This window comes from Theropithecus gelada, chromosome 14 (assembly GCF_003255815.1).
Source record: "Theropithecus gelada isolate Dixy chromosome 14, Tgel_1.0, whole genome shotgun sequence".
NCBI lineage: Eukaryota > Metazoa > Chordata > Mammalia > Primates > Cercopithecidae > Theropithecus > Theropithecus gelada.
This window is the reverse complement of record NC_037682.1, coordinates 966,944-984,010: the sequence shown is the minus strand read 5'-3', so window position 1 is coordinate 984,010 and position 17,067 is coordinate 966,944. Positions and strand designations below refer to the sequence as shown.

Here is a 17,067-nt window from a genome sequence, read left to right as displayed (position 1 = left end):
AGTCTAACCCTACCAAAACCAAGACTATGATGAAAGTGACCTCTGGTCGGCTGGGTGTGGTGGCTCACATCTGTAATCCCAGCTCTTTGGGAGGCCGAGGTGGGTGGATCACGAGGTCAGGAGATCGAGATCATTCTGGCTAATATGGTAAAACCCCACCTCTACTAAAAATACAAAAAATTAGCCAGGTGAGGTGGCAGGCGCCTGTAGTCCCAGCTACTCGGGAGGCTGAGGCAGGAGAATGGCGTGAACCCAGGAGGTGGAGCTTGCAGTGAGCCCAGATTGCACCACCGCACTCCAGCCTGGGCAACACAGCAAGACTCCGCTTCGGGGGGAAAAAAAGAAAAAGGAAAAAAAAAAAGTGACCTCTGGTCGTCCTCACTGCTCATTATATGCTAATAATAATGTATTAGCATGTTAAGAGATACTCCCACCAGGGCCATGAGAATTTACAAATGCCATGGCAATGTCGAGAAGTTACTCTATATAGTCTAAAAGGAGGAACCCTCAGTTCTGGGAATTGCCCACCCCTTTCCTGGAAAACTATGAATAATCCACCCCTTGGTTTAGCATGTAATCAAGAAAGAACCTTAAGTATGCTCAGTAGAGCAGCACACGCACCATGTCCCTGCTCTGCCTATGGAGTAGACGTCTTTTAGTTTCTTTACTTCTCTGATTACCTTTTCTATTTATTCTTTTTTTCTTGTTTTTTGAGATAGAGTCTCGTTCTTGTTGCTCAGGCTGGAGTGCAATGGTGCGATCTCGGCTCACCTCAACCTCTGCCTCCTGGGTTCAAGTGATTCTCCTGCCTCAGCCTCCCAAGTACCTGGGACTGCAGGCACACACCACGACACCCGGTTGATTTTTGTATTTTTAGTAGAGATGAGGTTTCACCATGTTAGCCAAACTGGTCTCGAACTCCTGACCTTAGAAGATCCATCCACCTCGGCCTCCCAGAGTGCTGGGATTACAGGCGTAAGCCACGGTGCCTGGACTGATAAACTTGTTTTCACATTATGGACTCGCCTTGAATTCTTTTTTTTTTTTTTTTGGTTTGAGACGGAGTTTCTCTCCTGTTGCCCAGGCTGGAGTGCAATGGCGCCATCTCAGCTCACTGCAACTTCTGCCTCCCAGGTTCAAGCAATTCTCTTGCCTCAGCCTCTCAAGTACCAGCTGGGATTATAGGCATGCGCCACCATACCCGGCTAATTTTGTATTTTTAGTAGAGACGGGGTTTCCCCATGTTGGTTAGGCTGGTCTCGAACTCCCGACCTCAGGTGATCTGTCCGCCTTGGCCTCCCAAAGTGCTGGGATTACAAGCATGAGCCACCACGGCCGGTATTTGTTTTTTTTTTTTTTGAGGTGGCGGGCGCCTGTAGTCCCAGTTACTCGGGAGGCTGAGGCAGGAGAATGGCGTAAACCTGGGAGGCGGAGCTTGCAGTGAGCTGCGATCCGGCCACTGCACTCCAACCTGGGGGACAGAGCGAGACTCCGTCTCAAAAAAAAAAAAAAAAAAAAAAAAAAAAGACCAGCCTGGCCAACATGGCGAAACCCCATCTCTACTAAAAATACAAAAAAATTAGCAGGGCATAGTGGCTCACGCCTGTAATCCCAGCTACTTGAGAGGCTGAGGCAGGAGAATCGCTTGAACCCAGGAGGCGCGGGTTGCAGTGAGCTGAGATCATGTCACTGCACTCCAGCCTGGGCAACAGAGCAACACCCTGTCTCAAAAAGGAAAAACAAAGAAAAAACTAAAAATTGGACTCTAACCTCCCTTTGCCTTTCTGTCTTGGAGCTGGCCATAAATAAATTCTCTGACCTACCTTGTCTGTGGGCCACAAGACCCCCATTTCAGAAGGGGCCCTGCCCCATACCCTGGGGGAAGGAATGCTGCACAGAGAGGCCAGGAAGAATCTGCACAGACAGGCCCTGCTGGGTTTAGATCACACCCTTTTGGTCCAGTCCCATTTGTACATGGCTGTCAATCATGCCTATCCAATGAAGTCTCCATAAAAGGCCCAGGAGGACAGGGTTTGGGGAGCGTTCCGATAACTGAACACATGGGGGCCAACAGGAAGATGAACAGGAACTCCTCTGCATGCCGGGAGGGTGGAGCACCCCAACTCCACGGGGACGGAAGCTCCTGCTCTAGGAGCCCTTCTACACCCCACCTTGTGCATTTCTTCATCTGGCTGTCTTTCTATGTTTTTAAATATTCTTTTTTTTTTTTTTTTTTTTTTTTTTTTTTTTTTTGAGACTGAGTCTGGCTCTGTCGCCCAGGCTGGAGTGCGGTGGCCGGATCTCAGCTCACTGCAAGCTCCGCCTCCCGGGTTCACGCCATTCTCCTGCCTCAGCCTCCCGAGTAGCTGGGACCACAGGCGCCCGCCACTTCGCCCGGCTAGTTTTTTGTATTTTTTAGTAGAGACGGGGTTTCACCGTGTTAGCCAGGATGGTCTCGATCTCCTGACCTCGTGATCCGCCCGTCTCGGCCTCCCAAAGTGCTGGGATTACAGGCTTGAGCCACCGCGCCCGGCCTTATCCTTGTTCTTGACAGCCAATTTTGGGGGAAAAAAAAAGATGGAGCCGGGTGCAGTGACTCGCGCCTATAATCCTAGCGCTCTGGGAGGCGAGGCTGGGAGGATCCCTTGAACCCAGGAGGTCGAGGCTGCAGTGAACCCCAATTGCCCCACTGCACTCCAGCCTGGGCAGCAGAGCGAGACGCTGTCTCAAAAACAAAACAAAACAGGCCAGGCGCGGTGGCTCACGCCTGTAATCCCAGTACTTTGAGAGGCCGAGGCGAGCGGATCACGAGGTCAGGAGATCGAGACCATCCTCGCTAACACGTTGAAACCCTGTCTCTACTAAAAATAAAAATTAAAAAAAAAAAAAATTAGCTGGGCATGGTGGCGGGTGCCTGTAGTCCCAGCTACTCGGGAGGCTGAGGCAGGAGAATGGCGGGAACCCGGGACGCAGAGCTTGCAGTGAGCTGAGATCCCGCCACTGCACTCCAGCCTGGGTGACAGAGAGAGGCTCTATCTCAAAAAAAAAAAAAAAAAAACGCACACAATACAACAAAACAAACATAAAACAATAGTAGACCATTGAGCTGTGGAACATACGAGGAAACTTACCCAGGAAGATGAGGTTGTGAGTGGCTTATTTTGGGAACTTCTGAAAGTTGTTGCCTAGGACCTGTGAGTGGATACCTCAGCTGGGCTCACAGTCTCCAGACTCACTCCAAACTCTTCATAAATCCAACAATCCTGAACCAATTCCGTCCCAAACATGCCCAATCCTAACCAAGCCTGCTAAAGACTCACCTTAAGCCAGACCCCAAAACCTTCCACACGCCCACCCTTAGCCCTCCTTTCCCCTCAGACCCTGTGAAGACCCTCAGGCGGGTTCCGGCTCCGACAGTGGCGCCCATTCCGGTCCTGTGAAGACCCTCAGGTGGGTTCTGGCACCAGCTGTCGCGCCCCCTCAGACCCCGTGGAGACCCTCAGGCGGGATTCCGGCTCCGTCAATGGCGCCCCCTCAGACCCTCTGAAGACTCTCAGGCGGGCTTCCGGCTCCGGCAGTGGCGCCCCCTCAGACCCTCTGAAGACCCTCAGGCGGGCTTCCGGCTCCGTCAATGTCGCCCACTCAGGTCCTGTGAACACCCTCAGGCGGGATTCCGGCTCCGGCAATGGCGCCCCCTCAGACCCTGTGAAGACTCTCAGGCAGGATTCTGGCTCCGGCAATGGCGCCCCCTCAGACCCTGTGAAGACCCTCAGGCGGGATTCCGGCTCCGGCAATGGCGCCCCCTCAGACCCTCTGAAGACCCTCAGGCGGGCTTCCGGCTCCGGCAGTGGCGCCCCGTCAGACCCTGTGAAGACCCTCAGGCGGGTTCCGGCACCAGCTGTCGAGCCCACTCAGACCCTGTGAAGACCCTCAGGCGGGATTCCGGCTCCGGCAGTGGCGCCCCCTCAGACCCTGTGAAGACCCTCAGGCGAGATTCCGGCTCCGGCATTGCGCCCACTCAGACCCTGTGAAGACCCTCAGGCCGGGTTCCGGCTCCAGCAATCGCGCCCACTTGGCTGTGTCAATGACCCGTGGCTTCGTGGCTGTCTGGGGAGCTAGCGCTTTCACGCTTAAAGAGCATATTTCTATAAATATACATTTTGTTTGTTTTGAGACAGGGTCTCGCTCGGTTGCCTAGGCTGTAGTGCAGTGGTGTGATCACGGCAACCTCGATCTCCTGGGCTCAAGTGATCCTCCTGCCTCAGCCTCCCAAGTAGCTGAGACTACAGGCACCTGCTACGGTGCCAGCTAATTTTTTTTTTTTTTTTTTTTTTTTTTTGAGGAGGAGTCTCACTCCGTCACCAAGACTGGAATGCAGTGGCGCAGTCTCGGCTCACTGCAACCTCCAGGCTCAAGGGATCCTCCCCACTCAGCCTCCCAAGTAACACAGGCACTGAGACCACAGGCACTCAACCAGCACACCTGGCTAATTTAGTAATTCTTTTCTTCTTTTTTTTTTTTTTTTTGAGACAGAGTCTCTCTGTTGCCCAGACTGAAGTGCAGTGGCGTGATCTTGGCTTACTGCAACCTCTGCCTCCCAGGTTCAAGCGATTCTTGTGCCTCAGCCTCCTGAGTAACTGGGACTACAGGTGCCTGCCATCATGCCCGGCTAATTTTTTATACTTTTAGTAGACATGAGGTTTCACCGTGTTAGCCAGGCTGGTCTCAAACTCCTGACCTCAGGTGATCCACCTGCCTCGGCCTTCCAAAGTGCTGGGATTACAGGCGTGAGCCACCGCTCCCGGCCTAATAATTTTTTCTATAGAGATGGGGTCGAGCCATTTGCCCAGGCTGGTCTCGAACTCCTGGGCTCAAGCTATCCTTTTGCGTCAGCCTCCCAAAGTGCTGGGATTACAGGTGTGAGCTACCGCACCTGGCTGCAAGTCTTTAATTTTGCCAAAATCAAACTCGACTCCTTTTCAAAAATCGTTATTATTTTATTTTTGAAATGGAGTTTTGCTCTTTTGCCTAGGCTGGAGTGAATGGGGCATGATTTTGGTTCACTGCAACTTCTGCCCCCTGGGTTGTTCAAGTGATTCTGCTGCCTCAGCCTCCCAAGTAGCTTGGATTACAGGCACGCACCACCATGCCTGGCTAATTTTTGTATTTTTAGTAGAGACGGGGTTTCACCATGTTGGCCAGGCTAGTCTCAAACTCCTGACCTCAGGTGATCCACCTGCCTCGGCCTTCCAAAGTGCTGGGATTGCAGGCGTGAGCCGCAGCACCCGGCATCCACTGCTTTTGAAGTTTTGGACAGAAAATTCTTCTTCCCCTTTGTCACATGGATATCCTGGCATCTTCTGTGAACTGGTTCGTTTTGCCTCTCATGACGTCTAGTACCTCTGGGGCCGGTTCAGCGTTGTGGGGTTAGTGGGGGTCCCTATTGTGTTTCCCCACACATTTTCCCAGCACCACTCTCACCACCTTCCCAGGTAAGGGGTGCCCCCGGCTGGGGCCGCGGCATCCCCACAGGTGTCAGGAACATCTTACCGCACGTGCTGCTGTGTCAGCCTCTTGGGAAATCAACCGTTTTGTTACTTTTTTTAAAAGAAGAGACAGCCCTTCCTGAATGGCATGGGAAGCCTCTCTTGGGTCCTGCGGGGCCTGACTGGGCATGGGCGGACAGGGCCAGCTGTGGGGGTGGACAGAACAGGAGCGAGTGCCACAAAGACATGCTTGTCTGGAGACAGATGGGCCTTGTTGGTGGAGATATTTGCTTGTGGCTACTGGCGGCCCCATTGGCAGCTCAGGCCACCCACCCTGAGGTCTGAGGTTCAAAGCCCCGCCCTCCCTCCTCGCCCAGTGTGGACTCTCCCACACCCATAGCCAGACCCTTGGCAACCCGGGTCCCACTGGGGCCAGCACCAGCAGACCTTCCTTCTATCTGTGGACCTGCCTGATGGGGAGGTGGGTAGGGAGGCCGGGTAGGAGGTGAGTGGTTAAAGACATGTTGGAACTAAGAGAGATTGCATGTTAACCCCGGCCCCTGCCCCAAACTCGGGCCTCGAGCAGGTGACCTGGTCTGTCTATGGGTCATTCTTATCTATGCCTGCCTCACGGGGCTGCCGCTGGGGTCTCCGGAGGCCACGGGCAGCACTCAAAACACCACAGACCCCCAACAGTGATGCCCTCAGGGCAGGAAGGAGGGTAATCGTCACCCCTGGGGCGGGTGGCCAGAGGGAACACAGAGAGCCAGCCCACCCGATGCCAGGTGACCCTGTACCCATCACCAGGCCAGTGGGGTCGGTGGTCCCATCTGCTCCTGAGGGGGGTCTCAGGAGGTGGCAGGAAGCCCCTTGGAAGAAACAGGGGTAATTTCCGGAAGCCCAGAGGTCTGAGCAGACAGCTGGGGCCAGGGTGCCTCGGACTCAGGGCTCCTGGGGTGGGAGCCTGCTTGGGGCCTAGGGTTGGGATCTGGGGGCTGGAGTCTGGAGGTCTGGCTTCCTGGGGCCTCCTCAGCTGTCCAGCAGGCAGAGTGGGGCATAGCAGGTCGGGGGGCTCTAAATGGGGCTGGGGGATGTAGGCAGGGAGGGGACTGCAGAAGCAGGTGTAGATCTGGGACCCTCAGGAGCTGAGCAGCCCAGCCTGGAGGCTGCATATGAAGCCCAGACCATCCTGGTGAAGGCAGGGCCCTGTTGCTGGGGGTGGTCGGGGAGTGGGCAGCCTCCCTCACTTCCAAGGCCCGGCATCCCGGGGCCCACAGAAGCCCCTTTAGGAGCAGATGTAGCCCCAGTGCCTATCCCAGTCCCGAGGTGGGGGCTCGGCAGGCAGCAGGAGCTGAGGGTTGCAGGGAGGAGGGCCAATGCCCCCATCCCTCCCCTTTTCCTCTTGGGTCTGTCTCTCTCTCCGCAGGGTCCATCTGACAGGGTCTGGGGGCCTCTTCTGGGGGCCTGGAGGAGCCGTGGTGGCCATCAAGCCCAGGTCGTGGCTCAGACGGCACTAGACACTCCCCGCTATCCCAACCGGACACTGTGGTTACGACTTGGCCCAGTGTGGCCTGACCTGTGAGTCAGGGCTTCTGTGGCCTGGTATCCAGGCCTGGCTGGGTGGTGGATCAGGCAAGGGACACACACCCCCCAGCCCAGCCCCACAGTTGCCCCTGCCCAGGCCAAGACCCCAGGACTGCGTCCCCGGTTGCATCAGGGTTGGGTGCACGGCTGCTATGGGGACACATGGGTTATGGGTTGCCTCCTGCCACCAATCCAGGGTGAGGGCACCCCTGGCGGCCACCCACAGCAGCACATGGAGCGGCCGGCAGAGGGCACCAAAGGCCCCTCCAAGGGTGTGGCTCAGGTGGACGCCAGATGGGCCGTCAGGTGCCCCTCCCAGGCAGGGTGCTGAGTGTGGCCCGCTCCCCCTTCTCGGGAGCCTCCGTCAGCCTGGGCTAAGATCTCCAAATCCAGTTTCGGCCTTGCCCTCTGACTCATGCCCCTCCTGGGGCCTGCTGAACATCTGGCCAAGCTGGCTCTGTCCCCACCACTCCCACTAGGGTTGTGCCCAGTGAAAGCTGGGCTTGGGTGACAGGCTTTGGGCCTTTTGGTCACCGGGCCTGGGAGGGCCACAGGAAGAGAAGTGGGCAGGGTCCCCTCTGGGCTCAGGGGCTGAGCAGCCTGGCTGATGGCCCGCCCTCTGCCTGGCAGTGCTTAGAAAAGGTGCAGTTTTTAGGGACTCCAGGACCCACGCCCACTCCCAGGGAACTGAGACACACGGCTCCTGGGAGACTTAACTGGTTTAATTGTTTCGCCCTGGTGCCTGGGCCACCTCTTATCTCTTGGATGAGACTCAAGTCCGGGCACCAAGACACAACAGCACCCCCAACACCACGCGGAGATCATTGGCCTGAAACTTGGCCAGAGAAAGCTCCACTCCTGGGCCTGTGAGGGTGGGCGCTGGGGGTGTCTGAAGCCTGCATGGTGTCCCCTGCATCCTCAGCCCTTGCAGGTGAAGCGTGTGTCATTCCCCCACTTCCCCCCAATGGCAGCCACTGCTGGAGCCCCTCCCAGGCCCCCCTCAGGGAGCAGAGCCCTGCGTGTGTGCGGGGCTCAGCCCAGCCAGCCTGGAGCTCCAGCCCACCCTGGGGTGTGGATGGATGTAGAAGTGGGTGGGGATGGGGGAGCATCACGGGGGCCAGGACCCCCCAGGTGCACAGGGGAGGCCAGAGAAAGAGGCCCCAGCCCCAGGGAGTTCTGTGGCCTCAGGGGAAGGTGGACAAGGGGCTGGCACCACCAGGGGGCAGGTTTGGCTTAGATTGGTCTTGGTATGGGCTGGGGCCTTGGGTACTGCTGGTCCTAAGGATGGGCCTTGTGCCTCCAGACAGAGGCAGGGACCCCTAGTCAGCACCGCGCCCCCTCCGCGTCCTTGGTACAAAATACATACACATAAAAAAATAATACTCCATGCATTGGGCGTGGGCTTCCCCTCCGCAGGCCCCCGCCCGCGGCAGCCAGGCCTAGCTGTCCTCCCCCCTTCTCTGATTCATGGAATGAAACTTGTTCATGAGTTCTTCCAGCTCCGACCCACTTTGCTGCTTCTAGGGAGAAATGGGGGCAGCCTCAGCCGGGGGTCCCACAGGTCCGGGTGCCGGCCTCCCCCTTGCTCTGCGACCCCAGGAACCGGCGGGGGCGGGAAGGGCGCAGGGGCAGGAGGGGCGGGGCGCAGGAGCGCAGGCGGGCTCACCTCCAGGAAGGCCTTCTGCACGGTGAGCTGGCTGTACACGCGGACGCCCTCCTCCCCGCACACCTTCTTCAGCTCCTCCTTGTTGAGAGAGAAGAGCTGCGGCCCAGTCAGGATTCCCAGGTTCTCCACGATCCTGGGGGCGGGCGGGTGGGCGTCAGGGCCGCACCGTGGGCGAGGCTGCCTGGGCCCCGCTCCGACCGCTGCGCACCTCGGGCCGCGCCTCCCACCCCCCACCCGGATCCCTCGCTCATCCCCCGCTCACCGCGCGCTGAAGGCTTTGGCTTCCAGCCAGGCGCGGACCTCGTCGGGACCCGACTCGTAGGTGAGCGGCTGGCTCACCGGCTGGCTGCGCTCCACGCGGAAGTGCCGCTGTGGCTGCGCCCTGATGTTGCTGATTTTCCGGATGAGCTCGTCGTTGACCTCGTCCATGTGCTGCATGAGCTCTGAGGGGGGGCGCGACTCAGGCCCACCGCTGCCTTGCCCCTGCTCCCGCCCCCGGCCCAGGGACCTCCCCACCCTTCCTCCCCCAGGTGGCCCTGGACCCGGGACCTCCGCCTGGAAGCAGCAGCTCTCACCGTCTTTGTTCCCCGGGAAGCTTGGGGGCAACTTGTGGGTCGGGCTGGCGGGGCCCCAGTACTTCTGACCGACCTGCGGGGGCGGGAGGCGATCAGGCTCCCCACGCCCCGCCCCCGCCTCCCAGCACCTGCCCGGGACCCCACGCCTCCCCTGGACTGCAGACCAGCCCTTCCCTTCTGCCCAGGGAGCCCTGCACCTGCCCCAGCCTCTCCAGCTGCGGGGCTGGCCTTGGGGAGGGGCTGGGCGCGGGCGGGGCTGGGCGCCGGCGGGGCTGCTCCAGGAGGCTCGGAGGCTGCGACCCCAGGGACCCCCGCGGGCTCACCTGCTCGAAGGGGGCGCCGGCGTCCTCGGGCCGCGCCTCGCCCAGGATGTTGCAGGGCACGTACCCCGCCTGGCCGCTGCGGCTGCGCAGCTTCCACCACTGCCGGCCGTCCTCCAGCACCTGTGGGGCGCACCGTCAGCCCCTCCCCACATCCAGGCTCTGCGGGGCTGGGACCACCCGCTGGTTCCGCTTTACAGAGGTCGGGGCGCGCCCCAGGGTCTCCCGGAGCCCCGCTTCGCTCCATCCTCTCCGCAGCCCTGTTTCCACCCCTCCATCCCTCGCTGGGCTACTCCTCCCCACCCTGCCTCAGGGAGTCTGGGAGACCCTTCTTTTTTCTCTGAGACAGGGTCTCACTCTGCCGCCCAGGCTGGAGTGCAGTGGTACAATCACTCCCCACTGCAGCCTCGACCTCCTGGGTTCAGGCGATCCTCCCACCTCAGCCTCCCGAGTAGCTGGCACCACAGGCGCACACCACTGCATCCAGCTAATTTTTATATTTTTTGTAGAGATGGGGTTTCGAGGTGTTGCCCAGGTTTGTCTCAAATTCGTAGGCTAAAGGGATCCTCCCGCCTTGGCTTCCCAGTGCTGCAGTTACAGGCATGAACCGCCTAACCAGGCTGTGGATGTGGCCCACTCCCCCCAGCCTGCTCCACTTTCTGTCCCCCAGTGGGTGGCCTGGATTCCGGCTGGCAGATGCAGCCAGTGCAGACGTGGGGGCTCCCGGGTGGGTGTGAATGACAGGCCCCTGCTGGGTCCACATGGTGCAGACGCTCCCCCCAGCCTGGCACAGGGGTCCCTGCATGCCTTTGGAGATCCTCAAGATAGGGAGGCCCCTCCAACAGGCTGCAGATCCTGATCAGAGCCCAGGGGCGGGGATCCTGGAGAAAGGGGCAGGCAGCTGTGCCCCGTCCTGGCATCACCCAGCCTGGTCCTAGACCGCTCCCCACCTCCCCTGATAGCCCCTCCCTTGAAACCCTGCCCCGTTTCCCCCTCTTGGACCCCCTTGTCTAGCCCCCTCACCTCTAGGACCTCATCCTTGAGCACTGATAGCTCGTTGGCGTTTCGGGCTGTAAAGTCGTACAGGATCTTGACGTACTTGGCCATGGCTGGTGTTGGCTGGTAGCCCCTGTGAGGAACAGGAGGGGCTGAGGCCCAGGCTGGTGGGGGTCTTCTCTGAGACCTGGGCAGCGGCTGGGGGTCAGCAGCTTCCCAGGTGCACGGCTGGCTGCCTCTTTTCTGCTCTGGAGGTCACCGTGGAGAGAGGCTGCAGGCAGCGTCAGCCGGGAATGGAAACTGTGACAGCCCCAGAGCTTTGGGGCCCTGCGTGGAGGCGGGGCAGGCAGGAGGTGGGCGTGGCACAGGGGCCTGTGGCACAGCAAGGCTGGCCCATCCCAGGCCACCTCAGGGGTCTCTAGTCCAGCACCCCAGGGGAACCAGAGCCAGGGGCGTTCCTGGGAAATGCCAGGGTCACAGCTCCCCCCAGCTGGCCAATGAGGGCCAGCATGTCTTCAGAGCCACAGCCCCTCTGAGGACTGAACATAGCCCAAATGGTCCAGTGGAGGATGGGTCTCCAGCTCCTCTCTGTGGGGTGGGACCTGCACCTCAAAAGCGTGTGGGGGCTGCCTCTGGCTGAGGCGTCCTGGCTTTGGCATGTAGCAGGCCTGTGGCTGTCACCTGGGCAGGCCATCCGTCCGGGCCAGTGTGGCCCTGGTCATCAGGGCAGCTCCCATGTCCAGGCGCTCAGGGAAATGAAGGGGCCATGGACTGTCAGGACAGAGCCAGGGTGGACAGACCAGGAACTGAAGTCAAAGGGTAAAATGTTTCTAAGTACGGTCCTAGGCCAGGGACTATGAGAGCCAGGCTGACATTGTGGGCAAGGGAAGGCCATGCTTGCTTAGAAGATGGATTTCTGGCTCCCCTTCCCCCCAAAATTGAATCCTGGGGTGTGGCAGGGTCAGGGGCTTCCCATACAGATCCTGGACCAGGAATAGGAACAGAAGGGAAGAGGGGAGGCGAGGAAAGACAGGACTCCCAGTAGTGCCGTGGGCTTGTTCTTTGTCCTCTGTGGAAACGGTTGGGGCTGGGGGTGGAGGGAGGGGAGGGGCTTCAGTAGCCCAGGACTCCAGTCTCCTCTTGTGGCTCTACCAGAGGTTGGGCCTGAAGCAGTCCCAACAGGGTGACAGTGTTTGGTGAAACCACTCAAGTTCAGTGGTTTAGTAAGTTTCTAACCTTGGTTCTAAAACATACATGTGGATGCACAGACAAAACCGATATATTAGGGTAGAGAATGTGTGCATGACTTTTGAAATGTTTCCATTAATTATGTATCATACAGTTAAAACCACTTCATATCTGGAAAAGTGGTGTTTTAAACCGCTTGACCAGTGCACTTGCTACCACCTGGTGGCAGCATACCCATATGTTTTTAGAGCCTGTAGGTTCTGAAGGGTTTCACTTTCATGCTCCCTCACTTTGAGGGGGGCTTACCTGTGAGTATGTGGGGAGCTGACTGGTGGTAGGGCATCCCCCGTGGGGGTGGGCTCTGAAGCGGGGCTGTGCTTCTGGGAGTTTCGTACGGACTGTCGGCTCACTGGACTCACCTGTGGTGAAGGTGGGCGGCCTGAGCTAGACATGGGGCAGGGCTGGGTAAGGAGGGCAGGGGCAGGCTGGGTCCCAGGACAAGGGGGCATAAGACAGGGGCTCGGCTAATGTGCTGTGACTGATACACCACTGAAGGTGACGGAGCCTGAAGCCTGGTGATGCCGGCATGGGCTGCCTCTCCTGGCGGGGCTGGGGGCAGCTGAGCTGCAGCTGAAGGGGTGGTGGGTGGAGGTGGGCTGGGGAGGGGACCTCTGGGGAGGGGTGGGTGTCGGGGCTGGGGAGGGGGGCTCTGGGGAGGGGTGGGTGTCGGGGCTGGGGAGGGGTGCTCTGGGGGGGGGTGGGTGGCGGAGCTGGGGAGCGGAGCGCGGGGGGGGGGGGGTGGTGGGGCGGGGGGGGGGAGGGGGGCTGCTGGTGCTCTCACCTCAATGGGGGCAGACGCCAGCCCCTCCACCTCCCAGGGGGCCTCCTGCAGCACATCCACGGGGGGCTCCCAGCCACTGTGGAACTTGGGCACGTACAGGGGCACCTGCGGCTCCCGCGGCCACTCGGAGCTGGGGTGGGNCTCTCACCTCAATGGGGGCAGACGCCAGCCCCTCCACCTCCCAGGGGGCCTCCTGCAGCACATCCACGGGGGGCTCCCAGCCACTGTGGAACTTGGGCACGTACAGGGGCACCTGCGGCTCCCGCGGCCACTCGGAGCTGGGGTGGGAGGTCCTGAAGTCAGCCCTGCCCCTCAAGAACTGGCCCACCCAGGACCCCAAAGCTGACCCCTGTGCAGTGCTGGCCCCACTCCGCCCTGCCATACCGGGGCCGCATCCAGCTCTCTCCCAGCGACTCCCACAGCGACATCTCCTTAGGGACCAGGTGACCGCGCAGGAAGTCCACGGCATCTCGGGAGAGCAGTGGGCAGGAGACGGAGCGTGCGATGTCTGGGCCACCGCAGGTGTTGACGATCTGGAGCACAGCGAGGTTCAGAAGGGACTGAGGCCCACAGACCCCCGTCCAGCACCCCCGTGGCTGGCCCTCGGGAAGGGACTTTGGACCCCAGAGAGTGTGGCCACACAGCGTGAACCGGGCTGCCCAAAACGGGCACCTGCTGCCCCGACCCCGACCCCGGGGAGACAGATGCTCCAGAGGCCTCTGGGCTCCCACCCCGCACGCCCCTGCTGCCCGGCCCCAGGCACCAGGTCCAGAGGCCCGAAGAGGAAGTGCACGAGCTCCGCGGCGCTGGGGTTCTGGATGTGCTGCTGCAGCTTTGCCTGGGGGCAGGAACCAGTGAGCAGGGGCCGGGGCGGGGCCTCCACCCACCCCTCACACAGATGCTGGGCCAGGGCTGGGGCCGCGGGACTCACCAGCAAGTTAATCGCCAGCTTGATTTTCTGGAAGCAGTCGACGAACTCGCCCTCAGAGGGGGGCCGTGCCCGCAGCGTGAGGACACCCTCTGGCATGGGAGGCACCGTGTGAGCCGGGCTGGCCCTGGTCTCCCCAGCCCCTGTGCCTTGTGTCCCATGCAGCCCATCTGTGTGGGCCAGACCTTCCCCAGCTCCATGAGTGGCCCCATCCCTGGCCCCGTCCCTGTCCCCTGCACCTGCTGGCCCCGTCCCTGGTCCCTGCACTTGCTGGCCCCGTCCCTGGCCCCTGCACCTGCCGGCCCCTTCTTGCCCTTCTTCTTCCCCTTCTTCCGCTGGTTCAGCTGCTTGAAAGCCTCGGCCGCCTTCTGTAGCCGAGCCACAAACCACTCAATATCGTCCAGGGCGCAGTTGAGGATTTGCTGGGGTCAGAGGGGGTCAGGGGTCAGCCTCAGACACTCCCCGCTGCCCCGCCCTGCTGCAGGGATAGCCCCAAACCTGCGGAGGGGCAGCCACAGGCTGGGGACTGGCCGGAGGGGCGGCAGGGACCAGTGCCCACTGCTGGGGGCCTGGAAGGGAAGGGCCACCTGCCATGCCCAGGCACCCACCGTCTCCTTCTCTATCTTCTGAGCCAGCACAGCCCGCGGCTCCTCCTCCTGTGACTCCCGACGGCGGAAACCTGATGGGGGACATGGCGGCTGCTCACCGAGCCCCTCACAACAAGCCCTGTGGAGCCCCCGCCAGCCCCTCAGCCTACCTGGCTCGCTGAGTGGCACCTGCGGGCCCACGCGATTCTTGGCCTGCGGGGAGTCCCCGCTGCGGTGCTGGAAGGGGATGGGCGCCGGGCCCTGGGGAGGGGGCAGGATGGACTGCCGCTGCCGAATCTTCTCCTGGTGTCCCCTGGAGGGTGAGGGGGTCCTGCTCAGCCCCGACGGGAACACACCTGACCCTCCCTCCCTGCCCGGCTCCTCCCCTCTCCGCCCCGCTGCGACCCTGCTCTCCCTCTGCCCTACTTCAGGGTCTGCGGCCGCATCTTCTTGCCCAGCCGGCAGTCGGCCAACGCGCTCTCGATGTCCTCGTGCACCAGCTCTGCCTGGGAAAGCGGGCATCAGGTGGCCGGGAGGGCGGGGCACAATGCTGCGGAGCCCCGCCCTGCCCTGCCCGGTGCCGCCTCACCTCCACCTCGTCGCAGTGGAAGAAGTGGACGTCGGGCTTGCTCTGCTCCGAGTCCTGGCACACAAGCAGCAGCACGGACGGGTAGCGCAGCTGGTTCAGCACCGTCTGGCTGCGCTGCACGGTGGGCAGCGGGAAGTTTTCCAGCTCCTCCTGCGGGGACACGTCGCGCCAACACGACTCACACCGGCAGGGAGTGACCGGAGCTATGAGCACCCATGAGGCACCGGCAGGGAGTGGCCGGAACTGTGGACACGCCTGGAGCACAAGCCCCTCTGGCGCCGCTGGGAAATGGGCTCCCAAAGATGAGAATGAGGCCCCGACACGCCCCGCTGCTGTGCAGCAAGGCTGACCCAGGCTTCCAAACTTCCCTGGACTCAGTTCCCTGCGGCCCTCTCTGCCCACCCTCGTCCCATCCTCTTCCAGGGAGCACAATGATGGGGCATGGCCGGCCCTGCAGAGAGGCCTGGCCGCACATGAGGGCTGCAGCCAGTGGCTGCCGCCACCTCTACCCACCGTGCTCCCTGTCCCCACCGGCGCTGGGCCCCACCTGAGACTCGATGTCCAACAGCCGCAGTGACTGGTCGTTCACCTGCAGGAGCATCTCCTGGGTCCAGATCTTCTCCTTGGAGCTCAGCTGCACCAGCTTCCGGATGGCGTCCTCCACAGACGTGATGGCTTCGCTCTTGTCCATGATGAATGTGGCCAGGTGCTGGGGGTGGGCGGGCGGTCACTGTTAGGCAGAGCCCTCCTTGTGCTGAAAGCCCAGCCCCCAGGGGCCACAGCCTGGGGGGCTGAGGGGCCACAGCCAACCCTGGGTAGGGTGGTAGGACGGGGGCCCGGCCCCGCCTTTGGTGGGGGGAGTCTCTATTCTGCCTTGGCAGGCATCTGTGGGGACCATGCTTGTGTCCTGACAATACCCTCAAAAGAATTCCAATTGCTGCCCGGCCCTGTGCCACCATCCTCACCTGCCCACCTCCTGGCACGAGCTCAGCACCCGCCTACTGCACTGGCTGCGCCAGCCTCCCCAGCTCTCTTCCTTCTCAGACATCCCCTGTGTGGCCACCTGGCTACAATGCCAGCCGTCACCCCATCCCCGACTGCCCTGTTTCCTGAATCAGACCCAACGTCGCGCTGCACGTGGCGTGCTACATGTCCGGCGTGCTCGCTACTCCCAGGCGGGGTTCCAGTTGCCACTTGCTAAGCTGTGTCCCCAGGTCCAGGGCAGAGCCTGGTGCACAGCGGACCCTCAACAAGTGCGTACGGGATGCACCCATCCCTGAGGATCTGCGGCCAGCCTGGCCCTTGCCCTGTGCCCTCCATCTCTCCTCTTTCCAGGCCTGGCTCAGGCCCCCTCCTCCAGCCAAGCTGCCCTGTTCGCTGAGTAAAACCCTCCTACGAAGGGTCGGCCATTCGGTGCACAATGCTGGCACAGCTGGATAAACACTAACGTGAACTATAGGACAGTCAAAGACAACCATAAAACGGAAAACATAAAAGTTTGCATGGTCGGGTGCGGTGGATCACATCTGTTATCCCAGCACTGTGGGAGGCTGAGGCAGGCAGATCACCTGAGGTCAGGAGTTCAAGATCAGCCTAGCCAACATGGTGAAACCCTGTCTCTACTAAAAATACAAAAATTAGCTGGGCATTGTGGCAGGCGCCTGTAATCCCAGCTACTCAGGAGGCTGAGGCGGGAGAATCACTTGAACCTGGGAGGCAGAGGTTACAGTGAGCCAAGATCGCACCACCACACTCCAGGCTGGGCAACAGAGCAAGACTGTCTCAAAAAAAAAAAAAAAAAAAAAGCTCGGGCACGGTGGCTCACACCTGTAATCCCAGCACTTTGGGAGGCCGAGGCGGGTGGATCACAAGGTCAGGAGTTCGAGACCAGCCTGACCAACATGGTGAAACCCCATCTCTACTAAAAATACAAAAATTACCCCGGCGTGGTGGTGGGCACCTGTAACCGCAGCTACTCAGGAGTATGAGGTAAGAGAATCGCTTGAACCTGGGAGGTAGAGGTTGTAGTGAGCCGAGATCATGCCATTGCATTCCAGCCTGGATGACAGAGCAAGACTCTGTCTCAAAAAAAAAAAAAAAAGAATAAGTGGGCAGAAACACGCGAGGGACTATGAGGCCACTCGCTCATCTCTCTGTGAGAGGCAGAGTAGAACCTGAAATACACAATATAACCAAACAAGCAAAACCAGGCTGCTGGGCCACAGAGCAAGTCCCAGTAAATCTCAAGTGACTGCAACAGTACAGAATATGTTTTCTAACCATAACAGAATTAAGGTAGAAACCCGT

At 60.2% G+C, this 17,067-nt stretch overlaps 1 protein-coding gene across 1 annotated transcript in view; it reads right to left on the bottom strand.

The window, feature by feature from the left end:
* Nucleotides 1-7,771: 7,771 nt before the first annotated feature.
* EPS8L2 (EPS8 like 2) overlaps nucleotides 7,772-17,067 on the bottom strand; it is a 23,828-nt gene continuing 14,532 nt past the window's right edge. Inside the window, exons 6-22 of the mRNA XM_025355967.1 lie at nucleotides 15,308-15,469; nucleotides 14,761-14,910; nucleotides 14,598-14,677; nucleotides 14,342-14,484; nucleotides 14,193-14,263; nucleotides 13,880-14,006; nucleotides 13,588-13,676; nucleotides 13,420-13,494; nucleotides 13,041-13,189; nucleotides 12,805-12,934; nucleotides 12,122-12,234; nucleotides 10,655-10,760; nucleotides 9,635-9,754; nucleotides 9,312-9,384; nucleotides 8,999-9,179; nucleotides 8,737-8,869; nucleotides 7,772-8,590 (exon numbers count right to left, since the gene is read on the bottom strand). Of these exons, the coding sequence (XP_025211752.1) occupies nucleotides 8,510-8,590; nucleotides 8,737-8,869; nucleotides 8,999-9,179; nucleotides 9,312-9,384; nucleotides 9,635-9,754; nucleotides 10,655-10,760; nucleotides 12,122-12,234; nucleotides 12,805-12,934; nucleotides 13,041-13,189; nucleotides 13,420-13,494; nucleotides 13,588-13,676; nucleotides 13,880-14,006; nucleotides 14,193-14,263; nucleotides 14,342-14,484; nucleotides 14,598-14,677; nucleotides 14,761-14,910; nucleotides 15,308-15,469 (1,983 nt within the window). The 3' untranslated portion in view covers nucleotides 7,772-8,509. The remainder of the gene's footprint in view (nucleotides 8,591-8,736; nucleotides 8,870-8,998; nucleotides 9,180-9,311; nucleotides 9,385-9,634; nucleotides 9,755-10,654; nucleotides 10,761-12,121; nucleotides 12,235-12,804; nucleotides 12,935-13,040; nucleotides 13,190-13,419; nucleotides 13,495-13,587; nucleotides 13,677-13,879; nucleotides 14,007-14,192; nucleotides 14,264-14,341; nucleotides 14,485-14,597; nucleotides 14,678-14,760; nucleotides 14,911-15,307; nucleotides 15,470-17,067) is intronic.